This window comes from Girardinichthys multiradiatus, chromosome X, assembly GCF_021462225.1.
Source record: "Girardinichthys multiradiatus isolate DD_20200921_A chromosome X, DD_fGirMul_XY1, whole genome shotgun sequence".
Taxonomy (NCBI): domain Eukaryota; kingdom Metazoa; phylum Chordata; class Actinopteri; order Cyprinodontiformes; family Goodeidae; genus Girardinichthys; species Girardinichthys multiradiatus.
The window spans coordinates 20,678,213-20,693,644 of NC_061817.1; the positions used below are offsets into that span (position 1 = coordinate 20,678,213).

Below are 15,432 nucleotides of genomic sequence, written 5' to 3' on the forward strand. Positions count from 1 at the left end.
GTTACGTACTACCCTGTTATAAGGTACGTACGCGTTCTCATCCGCCACATTAGTACAGTAGAGACTAGTTTGAAAACTAAAACTCGATTGTGGTTTGCACGATGACATTTTTAGTTTTATAATTCAGAAGTTTTTGATCTTTGTCACATGGAAAATACAGCAACTAAAAAACTAGATAGTTAAGGAACACGCCACTGCAAAGAAGTCATTGCAGTGTTGGGCCCACAATGTTACAATATGAAAATCTTGATAAACAACCCCCCCTCAAAAAAATGTATCCTTTAAAACATCATAGTCTTAAAATAAAGTAGGGGATATAAAACCAGGTAACAGGTAACTAGACCTAATGTAATTTAAAAAAATCTATCTATCTATCTATCTATCTATCTATCTATCTATCTATCTATCTATCTATCTATCTATCTATCTATCTATCTATCTATCTATCTATCTATCTATCTATCTATCTATCTATCTATCTATCTATCTATCTATCTATCTATCTATCTATCTATCTATCTATCTATCTATCTATCTATCTATCTATCTATCTATCTTATCTGAAGATGGGAACGTTAGAACACTTAATTATGTGATGACAGGGTCCCTCTCCAATATGGTGGCTTCATTAACGTGCCGACCTGTTAGCTAGCTACGCTTGAAAATAACGCTCAACGTTTTCCTTTTCATAGCAGTGACATTTCTTTTAGTTAATTGGGTTACTAAGATGAACCTAGACTGTTTTAACTGTTTTTATTCTGCTTAGTCACAACAATAGGCAGGCGCAAGTCCCCGTTATACACGGGAAGCCAGAGTTTGGTGCTAGAACAGCAGGGAAATGACGCTGCCCACAGTAAAAACTACAGTCTATTTGTCCGAGCGCACTCCTTCCTTCATGTTCTGTCAGGAATGTTCATGTGTGTGTTGTATTGATAACAAGGGTGTGTGTCTGTGAGTGACATGTGAGAGATCGATAATGTGGAGTAAAGCAGCGGCGAGAATGGAAACACTATAAGGGACGAAGAGTTGTCATGGTAAGTAAACAGCAGTTTCTATTTGGTTGTTGTATGTATTATTCTAGATTATTTTTATTCAGGATAAAATAAACAAATTGGATTTGAAATATCTACGCATGGGAACATCTCTGAGAGTGAAGGCTCAAAACAAAGTGAAGCCATGAGCAAATAATCTAATAATTCTAATTATTAGGGTTCATATTTGAAGGAATTAAAACCTCACATAAACATGATGCTGTAATAAGAGATATTTTTTATAGTTACTGTGACACAAACAGAAAAAAATTGCTCTGTGATAGTATTTATTTTTGTAATCATGGGATTGGTCATATGACTTTCCAGAACAATTCTGTGCTGTTGTCCCTTCTTTTATGCTAAGAAACTGTTGTGGGGAACTGTGGGGCACAGTGTACATTTGCTGTACAGAAATCACACTGTTTCATATATAAATGTCCTCCTCAGTTGTCTCAGTTTTGGCTTAAAATCCCTCTGCTCCATAACCAAAAAATATTCAACAAAATCTATCTTGCAATACACTTTTGAAATATATATACTGCACATATCTAGGCTGACCCAGACGTTTCAACACAGAGTGGGGGCTATGATGTGGAGCTGTTTGTGGACCCTCCAGACTACGATTTGATCTGCACCATTTGTCAGGGGGTCTTCAGATGTCCAGTGAGAAGTGCGTGCCACCACATCTTCTGCAAGAAATGCATCTTACAGTGGCTAAAAAGGTCCAGAATGCTGTGCATCTGATCAGTACTGTAAATGAACTTTAATTTGTCTTTCAAGTCAAGAAATAAGGACTAAAATACATTTGTCTTGTGTAGACAGGAGACCTGCCCCTGCTGCAGGAAACCAGTAAATTCAAGCTTGATCTTTGTCATGTTCAAGCTGAGCAAATCGATTGGACGCATGAAAATAAAGGTAGGAAATGTAACTAGTTTAAATGTATTTGTAAGCTGTCGTTTCCTTTAATATCTAATTGAATAAACAGTATTTGTTTTGTTTTTTTAAATTTCAAATGACTGACTAATCACTCAACCAAACTTGGCATTGCAAATGTAATATTTAGTTCCAGAATTTCTTTTAATTAATTAATAAAAGTTGTAGTAACCCTGCCGAATTTGAATTATGTAATTATTAAAGATATCCAGGGTGTACCCTGCCTCTCGCCCATAGACTGCTGGAGATAGGCACCAGCTCCCCCGCGACCCACTATGGAATAAGCGGTAGAAAATGACTGACTGACTGACTAATTATTAAAGATCTGTGTGTATGTGCCTCTGTCACAGTGTAAAAACCAGATTCGTGGATGTACAGAAACCTTCACCCTCTCAGAGCAGTACTGTCACAGCATGGGCTGTCTGTATGAGCTTATCCCCTGCCCGTACCAGGGCTGCAGAGCGCAGCTTCTCCGCAGGGACCTGGAAACCCACGCACGCCACTGCGAGCATTGGCGGCAGCCCTGCCACATGGGTTGTGGGACAATACTCACTCACAGCACCCAGGCTCAGCACAACTGCTACAAACAGCTGAGGCAGGAGTATGAGACCAGGCAGAGGAACCACAGAGCTATTGCTACGACCCTACAGAGGAAGATGAGGAGAATGCAAAGCACCATGGCCCACATGAGGAGGCAAATAGGATTAATATGTGAAAGCCTGGAGGTAATGGATGATTTGCATGAGGTGGAGGAGGAGGTGGACCTTGGAGAGAGCAGCAGCAGCAGCTCCAGTGGGACTTCAAGCAGCAACAGCAACTGTTAAGGGAGCACATTGCTCTTGTGTTCTCCTGCTTGTGTTTGTTTCCTGCAGGTGATGTGCTTAAAATGAATGATTATTTGACAATTTTGTACTGTAGTTTTAATTATTTTTAAATAAATTATTCAACATTGAATTGTCTGCGCATCTTGCTTGGAGGAGTAGAGAATAAATCGAAACTTGAATGATATTGACAATTATAATAAATTCAAAATCTTTAATACTTTCGATTACTTTCACTTGTGAGCCAAACAATACAGGAGTAATTATATTTTATTTTCAGGAAGATTAATTAATTAATAGGATATAAATAATTGTATATTGTAAGGAATGATCAAAAAGAAAGTAGGAATTGTTATGTTATTGCAATTATATGACAATTCTTATACTTGAAAAAAAATAGTTATTAAAAGGGAACTTGAAAATAAGGCCAATAATGTGACTGATAATTATAATGAAAATATTATTTTCTTTGAATTGTTCAAACCAAGCAGGGCATTGGAAAGCGAACAAGTACACGTTCGCAGCATTTATCAAAGCAATTTTGTAAATTTACGTTTTTATAATTTTAAAATTAGATACAAAAGCATAAATTCGGAGGGTGTCATATTTGGAAGCTACCAATAGAGACAGCAGAGTGGAAGGAGGCGGTAATGCACCTAAAAGTTGTTTGCAAACCGCTATAAAAAAAAGAAAGAAGAAGAAGAAGAGCCCGGGCCAGATTTTCGAAAACATTTGTGAGTAGTTATCCAGCATTCCTTCCTGACTGATCTCATGGAAACGGTTGTTGGTTGAACCCGGAAAAGGATTGGTTGGAGGCAGGATCTTGGCGCGAAACTTCGATCTGAAAACGTTGGTCTACTTAGAACCCCACAGTGGTAGAAATTATTTACTTTTGGAAGTGGCAGTAAAAGGCATAAACTGGTATGTGAATGGTTCAGAATGGATACACAGGAGGATAATATGGACTTTGATGAATGGACGCCAGTAAGTAGAGGGAGAGGACGCGGATGAGGTAAAGCAGAAGAAGGGAAAATGTTAGACAGCCAAAGGAGTAAAAGAGAGTTGGAAGAAAACAGTTCTGAAGAAGAGAGAGTAGTTAGGAGGAAAATCGGAAGGGAAGAATGTAAAATAATATTAAAGATAAAAAATGAAGAAGAAAAAGAGAACCTGAGTCCTATTTCACTATCTAGAGAAATTAAAAAAAAGATAGGAGATGTTGAAATGGTGAAGGTCTTGAGAGATGGAAATATACTGGTGGTGTGTAAAACTGAAGAACAAAGAAGAAAGGCTTTACAAGTGGAAAACATTTGCAAGAAAACAGTGACAGAGAGGAAGATTATAGGAGAAGATAAAATCATTCGGGGGGTAATTTATGGCATTCCTATGGAGGAAGATATAGACAAGTTAAAAAAAAGCATTGTTGGTGCAAAGGTAAAAAATCTCAAAAGACTGACAAAAAATGTAAATGGTGAAAGAGTAGGAAGCCTGTCAATTTTAATAGATTTTGAAGAAAAGGTGTTGCCACAAAATGTTAAAATAGGATATCTGAGTTTTTCTTTGAGGCCTTTCATTCCTCCACCACTAAGATGTTTTAAATGTCAGAGATATGGTCACATAGCAGCTGTCTGTAAAGGAAAACAAAGATGTCCAAAGTGTGGAGAAGATCACAGAATTGAAGATTGTGGGGAAGAAGTGCAGGAAAAATGTTGCAATTGTGGAGGGCAACATAGAGTTACATTCGGGGGATGTGAGGTAAGGAAGAAAGCAAAAGAAATCCAACAAATTAAAATGACTAAAAACATAAGCTATGCCGAAGCAGTCAAAAATGTACAGAAAGAAAGATCAAGGGATGAAGGTCAAATTAGGATTCCAGCTTATCAACAAAGAAAAGTAGAATCAGAGGAAAATGTTACAATGTCTGTGGAAAAACTGATATTATTCATAGCTTATGTCATTAACTGCACTGAACAGGCTAAACACAAAACAGAAAAGATTAAAATAATAGTCAGAGGAGCAGAAAAGTTCTTAGGGTTTAAAGAAGGATCTTGGGAAAACATTAATAAAAAGTTGGAAACAGATGGAAGGCAAGGAGGAACCCCAGCTGATAGAAACATATGATAATATTACAGTGGAATGAAAGAAGCTTAATCGCTAATGGACAGGAATTTAAAGGGTATATAGATGGAATTGAAGAAAAACCAGAAATTATATGTATACAGGAGACATGGTTAAAGCCAAACCTAGATTTTGTGTTTAAAGGGTATAATAGTATCAGAAGGGATAGAATAGAAGGAAGTGGAGGAGGATGTGGAATATTTATAAAAGAAGGGATACAATATCAGATATTAGGAAAAGGCAAAGAGTTAGAATATATAGTAGTTGAAATTTACAATAAAAAGGAAAAGTGTAAAATAATAAATTTTTATAATCCATGTAAAATATTATCATTTGAGTTGATGGATGAATTAATGGGATACTTAGAAGGAAAAGTAATCTGGTGTGGAGATTTTAATGCTAACAGCACATTATGGGGAAAATGTAATGATAAAAATAGACAAGTTATTGAAGAAATAATGGAAATAAAAAATTTGGTATGTATAAATGATGGAAAAGGAACAAGAATTAATGTAAAAACAGGTACAGAGTCTGTGATTGATTTAACAATAGTATCAAATTGTTTAGCCAATAACTGTGAGTGGGACATTGACAAAGATACAACAGTAGGTAGTGATCATTACCCCATTAAAATCATAACAGGAATATTAATAAATAACAGGAATACAGGATTATATAAAAGATGGAACTTTAATAAGGCTGATTGGGAAAAATTTAAATATTTAAGTCAAAAGAAATTGGAAGAAATAGATGAGTCAATTGATATAAATAGTTTAAATATAAATATCTGTAAAAAAATATTACAGGCTGCAGAAGAATCAATAAAAAAGGAGGAAGAAAGAACGATAAAAAAATTGTGCCATGGTGGACAAAAGATTGTAGTGAAGTAATAAAATTAAGAAATAAAGCATTTAAAATGTTAAAAAGTAACCCAATTTATCAGAATTTAATTGAGTACAAAAGAAAGCAGGCAAAGGTAAGAAAGATCATTAAACATACAAAAAGAGAATATTGGAGAAACTTTTGTAATACCGTAGGGAGAGAAACAAAAATTGATCAAATTTGGAAAACGATTAAAGAATGAAGGGTATTAGAAAAGAATATGGATATCCTATATTAAAAATAGATAATATAACTATAATGGAAGATAAAGAAAAAGCAGAAATATTAGCTAAAACATTTAGTAAAATTCATAGTTCAAATAATATTAGTGAAGAGGGAAAGAAAGGTAGGGAAATCACAAAGATGAAATATAAAGATTTAATGCAAAATAACGTAGATACAAATAAATTAATAAATGAACCATTTACACAAGGAGAATTGAACTTTGTAACCAGGAAAACAAAAAATACATCACCTGGAAAAGATCAAATTTACTATGCGATGATTGAACATCTTAATGACAAAGCAAAAGACAAAATATTATAATTATACAATAAAGTCTGGGAGGAGGGAGAGCTGCCACAGAGCTGGAAGGAAGCAATAATTATTCCAATAACTAAACCAGGAAAAGATAACACAAAACCAGAAAATTATAGACCGATCGCATTAACATCAAATATTTGTAAAATAATGGAAAAAATGATTAATAATAGATTAACATATTATTTAAATATTAATGGATATATATCTAGAAATCAAAATGGGTTTAGAAAAGGGAGAAGCACAAATGACTCTGCATTATGTTTAGAATATGAAATTAGGAGAGCACAAATAAACAAAGAAAATGTAGTAGCTGTATTTTTTGATATAGAAAAAGCATATGACATGATGTGGGTTGAAGGATTATTAATTAAATTAAATAAAATGGGTATTACTGGAAAAATGTTTAACTGGATTAAAGATTTTTTATCAAATAGAACAATACAAGTAAGAATTGGTCAAGAATTGTCAGATAAATATATAATAGATAATGGTACTCCTCAAGGAAGTATTATAAGTCCGTTATTGTTTTCTATAATGATAAATGATGTATTTAAAAATATTGGTAAGGACGTCGGTTGCTCACTATTTGCAGATGATGGAGCTATATGGAAAAGGGGTCGTAATATCAAATTTATTGAAAATAAAATACAGGATGAGATTATTAGAATAGAACAATGGGCAAATCAATGGGGATTTAAATTCTCAGTGGAAAAAACAAAAGTAATGGTGTTTACACAGAAAAGGAAAAGAGAAAATATAAAACTAAAATTATACAATCAAGTTTTAGAACAAGTAAAAAATATAAAATTTTTAGGTATATGGTTTGATGAAAAAATTATATGGAAAGTACATATAGAAAAAATCATAGATAAATGCAAAAGAATATTAAACATTATGAGATGTATGGCTGGTATTGATTGGGGAGCCGATCGAACATCATTAAAAAGAATTTATACAGGATTAATTAGATCAAATATTGATTATGGAAGTATAATTTATGGATCAGCAGCAAACACTCATCTTATAAAATTAGACAATATACAACATCAAGCTTTAAGAATTTGTACAGGAGCAATCAGAACCACTCCAATAGCAGCACTTCAGGTAGAGATGGGAGAGATGCCATTAGATTTAAGAAGGAAACAGTTAGCATTAAATTACTGGATAAATTTACAAAGCAATAATCCGGATCATCCCACACGTGATATTTTAAAACCATGCTGGGAAAAAGAAAAAAAACAAGTTAAGAGTTTTGGTTGGATTATCAATAATATAGCAGAAAAATTTCAAATATATGAAAAAGAAATAAGTTTAATGTTGCCTTTGCCAGTAGTGCCACCGTGGCTGTTACCAGAAGCAGTGGTGGATATGGCATTGATGGAAAAGAAAAAGGATCCAAAATGTAGATTAGATTCAAGTATAATACAGGAATATATAAACAATTACTATCATTATGTCCAGATTTACACAGATGCATCAAAAACAGATGAAAAAATAGGAGTAGCATTTGTAATACCAGAATTTAAAATAAAAGTAGGAAAAAGAATTACAGATGGATTATCGATATATTCAGGAGAATTATTAGCCATATTGTTAGCAGTGCAGTGGGTGGAGGATATAAAACCATTAAAAACAATCATTTGTTCAGACTCAAGTTCAGCATTATTAAGTTTAAAACATAATCATTCAGAGGGTAGACCAGACATTTTGTTGGAAATAAAACTTACTTTATTTAGAATACAAAGAATGGGATTAATATTAGTGTTTTTATGGGTACCAGCACATGTAGGAGTTGGAGGGAATGAGATGGCGGACAGGATAGCAAAGAAGGCAACACAAAACAACATTAGCTTTATAATAAATATTAGTAGGTCAGAGGCAAGAAATATAATTAAACAGAGAATCAGGAAAGAATGGCAAAAAAGGTGGGATGAAGAAAAGAAAGGAAGATGGTTTTATAGAATCAACAAGATAGTAGGAGAAGTAAGAACAGGAAGAAGGAGTAGAAAAGAGGAAAGATTAATTACAAGATTAAGACTAGGACATACAGGACTTAATTCTACATTGTTCAAGATAAAGAAACATAATACAGGAAAATGTGATTATTGTGGAGAGGAGGAAACAATAGAACATGTAATATTGAAGTGTCAGAAATATGAACAAGAAAGAACAATTTTAAGGAGAGAATTTGTAGGTATTAAAGAAAATTTTATATTGAGAGATACTTTGCAAAGAAGTTTAGGTAGCAAACATATTCAAATTATAATTAGATTTTTCAAAAGCACTAAATTAATAAATAAAATTTGATTGTTGTAATAGTAAATAAGATTTAAAACCATGAAGAACCACACTCCATACCGGTCGGTGGTGGTAATGCACATCTTCAAGTTATTTGCCAACTGCCAAAAAACAACACAGAAGAAGAAGAAGAAGAGCCCGCAGAGAGCATATTCTCTCATTACGGAAACATCGCGATAACACGTTTCAGATAAAACCCGGCGGAACTTCCTCATGGGCCTTCTTCCTGTCATACTGATCACGTAAGTGGACATGTCCGCTTTTGTATTGAAATCTTTAATTATCTCGTACATCGTTCAACGAAACACGTTAATTTAACATCTAATCCAACACGTACACATTTTCTCTTATTTATCTGCTGATATTTAAAGGTAGATATGAGCTAAAATTATACTTTAAAAGGAAATATGAAATCTAAACATGGAGGCGATGCTCATGTCTGCTGTTCATAATTAGACTCATAATTTATCCCTGTTAAGTAATTGACCTAATGTTTGATTTTATTTTTGACATGTACAGCAAATGGCGGACGACGCCGGTGGTAGAGGAGGTTTTCGCGGAGGTTTTGGCGCAGGTGGCCGCGGTCGTGGCCGTGGACGCGGCAGAGGTCGTGGAAGGGGCCGCGGTGCTCGGGGTGGCAAGTCCGAAGACAAGGAGGTAGGTTTTATTTTATTCAAGTTAAACTTAATTGAATTTATTTTAGAAATTAATGCTCTCTCCTCCTCGTAGTGGTTCCCCGTCACCAAGCTGGGCCGCCTTGTTAAGGACATGAAGATCAAGACCCTGGAGGAAATCTATCTGTACTCTCTGCCCATCAAGGTAAGATGCTTAACAGATGCCTCGGTTTAACATCAGTGGGACAGTAAAGATTGCTACTTGGTGTGAAATTTACGAATTGTTCAGAAATATACATTTCTGTGAGGGGAATCAAGGGCTTACATGGTCTGGAGAAGATTAAATTAATTTTATTCTGTGCTACGTTATCCACATGACAAGCTTTCTAAAATTTTCTGCCAGTGTTAGAAAAATAATGCTAATATGTGCCATAACTATTGTTCCATCTGCCCCAGCTGGAATTTATTCTAGAAAGTTATGAAGCTGTCCATCATTTTAAAAGTTCTGTTTTTGTCCTTTCTTCCCTTTGTCCATCTCGCCTTGGACATGTCCCTTAATCTCTACATCCTTCCTTCATTTGTTCACCCAGTCCATCTTTTCCTTCAAGAGGTCAATGTGTTGATCTATCAATTGCATCCTTTGATGGATTCATCTACCATTTGTCATCTTTTTTCCATCCTTCCACCCATGTCTCCGGTCTCTCATCTTTCCCTACATCGGTCAATCCTATCACTTTCACTCTAATAAATCCCTCTGTCATTGTCCACCCTTCAAGCTGCCTCTTTTTGTGATCGTACTACATTTTGACCTAAAGTTGACATGGAAATCTAAGAATCAGAACCTTGAAAGTACCTGATTTTGAACATTAACATGTGTAGGACTCCAGATGATAAAGTGTAATGTCTGTTTTTCTTTTTTAGGAGTCTGAGATCATTGACTTCTTCCTGGGTTCAGGTCTGAAAGATGAGGTCCTTAAGATCATGCCTGTCCAAAAGCAGACTAGGGCTGGTCAGCGCACAAGGTTTAAGGTAAATGTCGAGCCTGAATGTTTGTGTAACTCATTTTGTTGCATGGTTACCCTTCAATGTGGTCCCTTTTTGTCTTCAGGCCTTTGTTGCCATTGGTGATTACAACGGCCATGTTGGTCTGGGGGTGAAGTGCTCCAAGGAGGTAGCCACAGCCATCCGTGGAGCCATCATCCTGGCCAAGCTGTCAATCGTTCCAGTCAGAAGGGGTTACTGGGGTAACAAGATTGGCAAACCCCACACTGTGCCCTGCAAGGTGACGGGCCGCTGTGGCTCTGTACTGGTGCGTCTTATCCCGGCTCCCCGCGGTACTGGAATCGTGTCCGCCCCTGTGCCCAAAAAGCTTCTCATGATGGCTGGTATTGATGACTGCTACACCTCTGCCAGGGGCTGCACCGCCACCCTCGGCAACTTTGGTAAGATTCCTCTTTGGGTTTCAGAGTGCGAATGCAGAACAGTGTCTTTGAGTTTCTCCTTGCTCTGCTCAGCTTCACCTCCTCAGTGGTGCTGCTGTCGTCTTTATCAGGAGAGAAAAGAACGAATATCGCACGGCTGGAAGATGTTTCAGTCGTCTTCGCTGTTCCCAAAATTATTGTATTCAACATTTTTTTTTTCTTTCTCCCTACAAGAGTTTTGTTTGTTACTCCTTTTCTTTGCTTCTACTAATTGTTATCACCCACAGCTAAGGCCACCTTTGATGCCATCTCAAAGACCTACAGCTACCTGACCCCTGATCTGTGGAAAGAGACAATTTTCACAAAGTCTCCATACCAGGTCAGTACAACAAATGCCTTGATTTCTTAAACAAAATCATGTATGAACAGTTTGATTAAAATGATTTATTTTTTTTGTTTTATTTCAGGAGTTCACTGACCATCTGGCCAAGACTCACACCAAGGTGTCTGTGCAGAGGGGCCAGACTGTGCCAGCTCCTACCTCCTAAATATTTTGTACAGAACATTGTTGAATAAACGTTCTGATAGACCACTTGATGCATTATGGGTTTTTTGTGTAGTGGACAGGTTTTCTTTGCAGTCTGGCAGATGATGGAATTTGAATTTAGTTTTCTAGGTCTGGAAAAATATGGGGGAAACGTGTGTTTCTGGACTTCAACTTTTATGTCGATTTTTATATTAAAGTGACATCCCAAACATTTCACCCATAAGTGGTTTGAGTTACTAAAAAAGCACATTTTACTCTAGAAATGTAAGCATGAGTTTAAGAAAGGATATTTGTGGGAACCCTTTATATAGGAACTGTTATTAAAAAGTTAGTGAAATATGGATCCCATTCTTAACACCTGGTTTTATTGCTTTGATAGCTGAAGCAATAAAGAAAAGTGGTGCTGCTGATTGTAAGATTAAAGAATCCCATCTGTTAGGAGGGGGTAACATGAATAAAGACAGTGTTTCACCTTCAAGTAGGATTCATGGGTCTATTTCATGGACAGAATACTGGGCTGGTTTAATGAGGAAGTGTAGTGCTGAATTTTTTTTTTTTTTTTTGAAAAAATGGGACTTAAAACTCTTCAATCTAGACATTAAATGGGTTAAAACTGAAAATAAGCCTAGAAAAAGGTTAAATTTGCATAAAAACATCAGGCCAAAAAGCAGCTTAAACTACAATTGAAAGGCCATCTACTAGAAAATCAAATTTGGCCATAATGTTTATTAGCCTTGTGTATGACCAATAAATGTATGGCCAAATGAGACGTTAAACATACAGTTACCAGTTTACTGTTTTTTTCTTACTCTGTACAGTTAATGTGGATGTTAGGTTAAGTGATGTGAAATTAGCAGTGGTACTTTTTTTTTTTACAAAAACCTGTACATATGAACAGAATAGGTTTCCAGACTTTCTGTATTATGGAAAAATAAATCAAGATGTATTTTAGTGTTGATTTGGCCCAACCCAAGTCCAGCTAATTGATCCATTTGGTATCTGAGTTCCTGGCAGATCAATTAAAAACTAGATTGTAGATGATAAACTGCTTTTGAGAGAATCTTTTCTCATAACAATAAATTAGTCTATAATTAACTTAGTATTTTTGATTTTGGAATACAGCAGATCCAAGGTTGTCCAGATATTAAAAAGCTATGAAACAGCAACTGATCTGAGTCTGAACATTTTGAGACGGAAAAACAAAGTTTACAGTATTATATATCCCTTAATGTATTTGAGTTTTTTTTTTTTACATTACAAACGTAAGAAATAAAAGTTTTTTAATGAATGAAAATCCATCCCTTATCACAATCTGAACTGGTTTACAAAGGATAGTTTGGTTATTTAAAAAAACAGCCTTTATACTTTAATTATACTTGATGAAATCAGCTTAACCAAATATATTTTTCACAACATGGAGCAGGTTAGGTTAGCAGCTAGTTGATTGATTATTGTTGGTTAAACAAAGATTTGGTTTGTGAAAAAAAAAATGAAGTTGTGCACTTAAATGTTGGCATATAACCTTACCACGCATTTATTGGAAGTAAGACTGTGAAAATAATCACATAAATTTATTTTACAATTGATACACTGGACAGAAAGAGAACTGTTCTTAAGCACTCTGGGCCTGAGCTGCCATCATTCGCTCTTTCTGCTTCATTAGACACTTCTTCGCGCTAGCATACGCTCCAAGATCTCCATCTGGAAAAGAATTAGGCCATAATTAAAACATATTGGGACTCTGAAAACAATTTCATAGGCATAAACATACTCTAGATGTGTCCAAGTTTTCACACTTACAGCGTGACTGGAAATTCTTGGTCACCTCATGGAACTGCTGGATTTCTTTGGTGCAGTTCTGCTCGTAGCTGTTCCCTTCTCTCTGCTGACAGGCCCTCATTCGTTCCTGGACCACCTTCACAATCTCCTGATCCACCTTACTGTGGTGGGAAAAACAGTAACCCACGGTTATAACTAAGCTCACTTTCCACAGAAATACTAATGTATGTTTTCTCCGTCGGACATCTTTATTTGATCCTGTAAACCAATGAACAAAATCCCCAAATTTTTGGAAGTAAGATGGTGAGAAGCTGTCCTTTTCTTTTAAACTGGGAAAGGCAAACTTGAAAAAAACTGGTCTTTCTGTAACAGGTATATAAATGTTACATCTGAATTCTTGATGCCATTCCAGGGGGATCTTATGTTCCACTCAGTGCTATCTGCAGGCTGGTTTTCAATCAGAAAAAAAGCAAATTCTGACAAGTCTCCTTGTCTTTATAGGACACTGTCACTGTGCTTTAAAACATAGCAGGCATTGGCCACTTGAGAAGATTTTTCCCATGTGGTTTTAAGATTTCTTCCTCATAAACCAGGTTCAGCAACCTTTAGAGCCACCTCACTCACTAAATAGCTTGTCTAGAGTCACAAAAGCTACTTGATCCTTTAAAAAAAGATGTTCCTACAATACAAAAAGTGTTTATAGTACAGCTAAACAGCCATGACTTTATTACTATATTTTGATTTTAGATGAAAAATCTCAACACTTTGAAAAAATACAGTGAATGGTAAATTTCATGTAGGGCTGAAACAATTAATCAGATTAATCGTTTACTGAAATAATCATCGACTAATTTAATAACTCAAAGGTGTATACAGACTCTAAAACATGCCATTTCCTGAAAGAACAACCCACTCAGAGCAATAATTGGGCAAAAATTGTACAAAAACTTTATACATTTTGCATTAAAGATGAAAAACTTGTCTGTAAATATGATCTATCCAGAACTCCTCAAGTGGCATAGCTTTAGTTTCACCTAGTACAAATCCTGTAAAAAAAAATCTGCTATCAAGCACCTTTTGCTCTCCGATTATTAATCGATCAATTCAAAAAATAGTCGGCAGATTAAGCAATTACCAAAATAACCATTAGTTGCTGCCCTAATTTCATATTTACAAAAAAAAAAAAGAGAAAAAAGCATGCAATTTGTGGCCCTAATGAGGAAAAAATGACAGAACTCACTGAGCAAAATCAGGATTCCTTGTACTATTAATGGTATTCTGTTGTCATTCTATTTAAATAAAAATAATTTCTTGAAAACCTGCTAATATTTGCCTTTTTATTACACTTACAATTTCAAACGTTCCTCATTTCAATATTAGTTTTGGCTGCAGTTATGTCGAACCGCTTTGGAGGGTCTGAAGAACCACATGTGGCCCCAGAGATGCTGGACGCAGGCCCATGTTTACCAATAAGCACATCCGTGTTTATGTTTTACAGATTTAGACCCTGAAGGTTTCCTTTAATTAGATCCTTTAGGATTTTGTTCTAGTATAAGAAATACGTTGCATGCTTTAGTCTTATATTCACACATACAATGCCTTGCTAAAGTTTCTGTATCATTGGTTTGACTCACTAGTCTCTCCTCCACTGCATCTCTGCCTCGTAGTAGCAGGGGTAATCTCCCTCCTGGCACTCCGTTAGGTCGGGCACACGGCGGAACTTCTGGTGGTAGTAAACCAGCTTGTTTTTCGACCGAATGCTGTCAATAGTATCTGGAGAAAGAGTGAAAGAAGCCTCATGCTGAGCACAGGCACAGGTAAAACCAAATGAAAGAAATGTTAGCTTGTACGGTGTCCTGTTGTTAGCCCAGTTAGCTTCTCTTACCTCTAAATGTGGTGACAGGAAGGTCCACGGTGTAATAGAAGACTTTAGACAGGATTAGAGCAGGGTTTGGCAGCGCAGTCTGCTTATCCACGACTGGAGTCTGCCGTGGAGGCTCTGGGTACGCTTCTGTATCAAAGTCTTTGGGCATTTTGTGCCTTGTTTTGATCAAGATAACACAGACCCTACAGTTCGACCTCGACAGCTCCTTTCGAGGTGGCGCATGCGTGATACTCACAGCACAATGGCGAATTAGAGGTCACCAAAAGAAAAGGTTAAAATTTCATTTAGCAGCTGTGGATATATTTTAAGATTATCTTTGAAAAGCGATTTTAATGAAAAATTACTACTGCTTTTCTTGACGAGTATATTTAAAACATGGAGGTCGACGGATAATGGTAATAGGTTGCATTGTTATACCGTTTAAATCCAATAGATGGTGCTCGAGAGCTACCGAGGGTCAAAAGTGCCACAATTCAGAATCAGAATCAGCTTTATTGCCAAGTTTGTGACACACAAGGAATTTGGTTTTGGTTCAATAAATGAATAATTTCTTAATTTTTAAA

The 15,432-nt window shown here is 35.8% G+C and overlaps 3 protein-coding genes across 4 annotated transcripts; 2 read left to right on the plus strand and 1 right to left on the minus strand.

Moving 5' to 3' along the window:
• The first annotated feature begins 608 nt into the window (after window positions 1-608).
• Window positions 609-2,918, plus strand: LOC124862716 (RING finger protein 151-like). Of its 2 annotated transcripts, none has more exons than XM_047356787.1 (4): window positions 609-1,034; window positions 1,584-1,753; window positions 1,850-1,946; window positions 2,315-2,918. In XM_047356787.1, the coding sequence occupies exons 1-4, from the start codon at window positions 1,032-1,034 to the stop codon at window positions 2,786-2,788; spliced, it is 744 nt and encodes a 247-aa protein (XP_047212743.1). In that variant the 5' UTR covers window positions 609-1,031; the 3' UTR covers window positions 2,789-2,918. The 2 variants fall into 2 exon arrangements, with proteins under 2 accessions (XP_047212743.1, XP_047212744.1); XM_047356788.1 differs by having other exon boundaries at window positions 1,608-1,753.
• Window positions 2,919-8,713: 5,795 nt separating this feature from the next.
• LOC124862714 (40S ribosomal protein S2) lies at window positions 8,714-11,250 on the plus strand. The gene is made up of 7 exons (XM_047356785.1): window positions 8,714-8,865; window positions 9,143-9,280; window positions 9,353-9,442; window positions 10,159-10,266; window positions 10,346-10,679; window positions 10,946-11,037; window positions 11,126-11,250. Exons 2-7 carry the CDS (start codon window positions 9,146-9,148, stop codon window positions 11,204-11,206), a joined length of 840 nt encoding a protein of 279 aa, XP_047212741.1. The 5' UTR covers window positions 8,714-8,865; window positions 9,143-9,145; the 3' UTR covers window positions 11,207-11,250.
• A 1,465-nt stretch (window positions 11,251-12,715) lies between these two features.
• LOC124862718 (NADH dehydrogenase [ubiquinone] 1 beta subcomplex subunit 10-like) lies at window positions 12,716-15,068 on the minus strand. Its single transcript, XM_047356791.1, has 4 exons — window positions 14,870-15,068; window positions 14,619-14,757; window positions 13,006-13,145; window positions 12,716-12,906 (listed from the first exon to the last, which is right to left on the minus strand). The coding sequence occupies exons 1-4, from the start codon at window positions 15,015-15,017 to the stop codon at window positions 12,818-12,820; spliced, it is 516 nt and encodes a 171-aa protein (XP_047212747.1). The 5' UTR covers window positions 15,018-15,068; the 3' UTR covers window positions 12,716-12,817.
• Window positions 15,069-15,432: the final 364 nt, after the last annotated feature.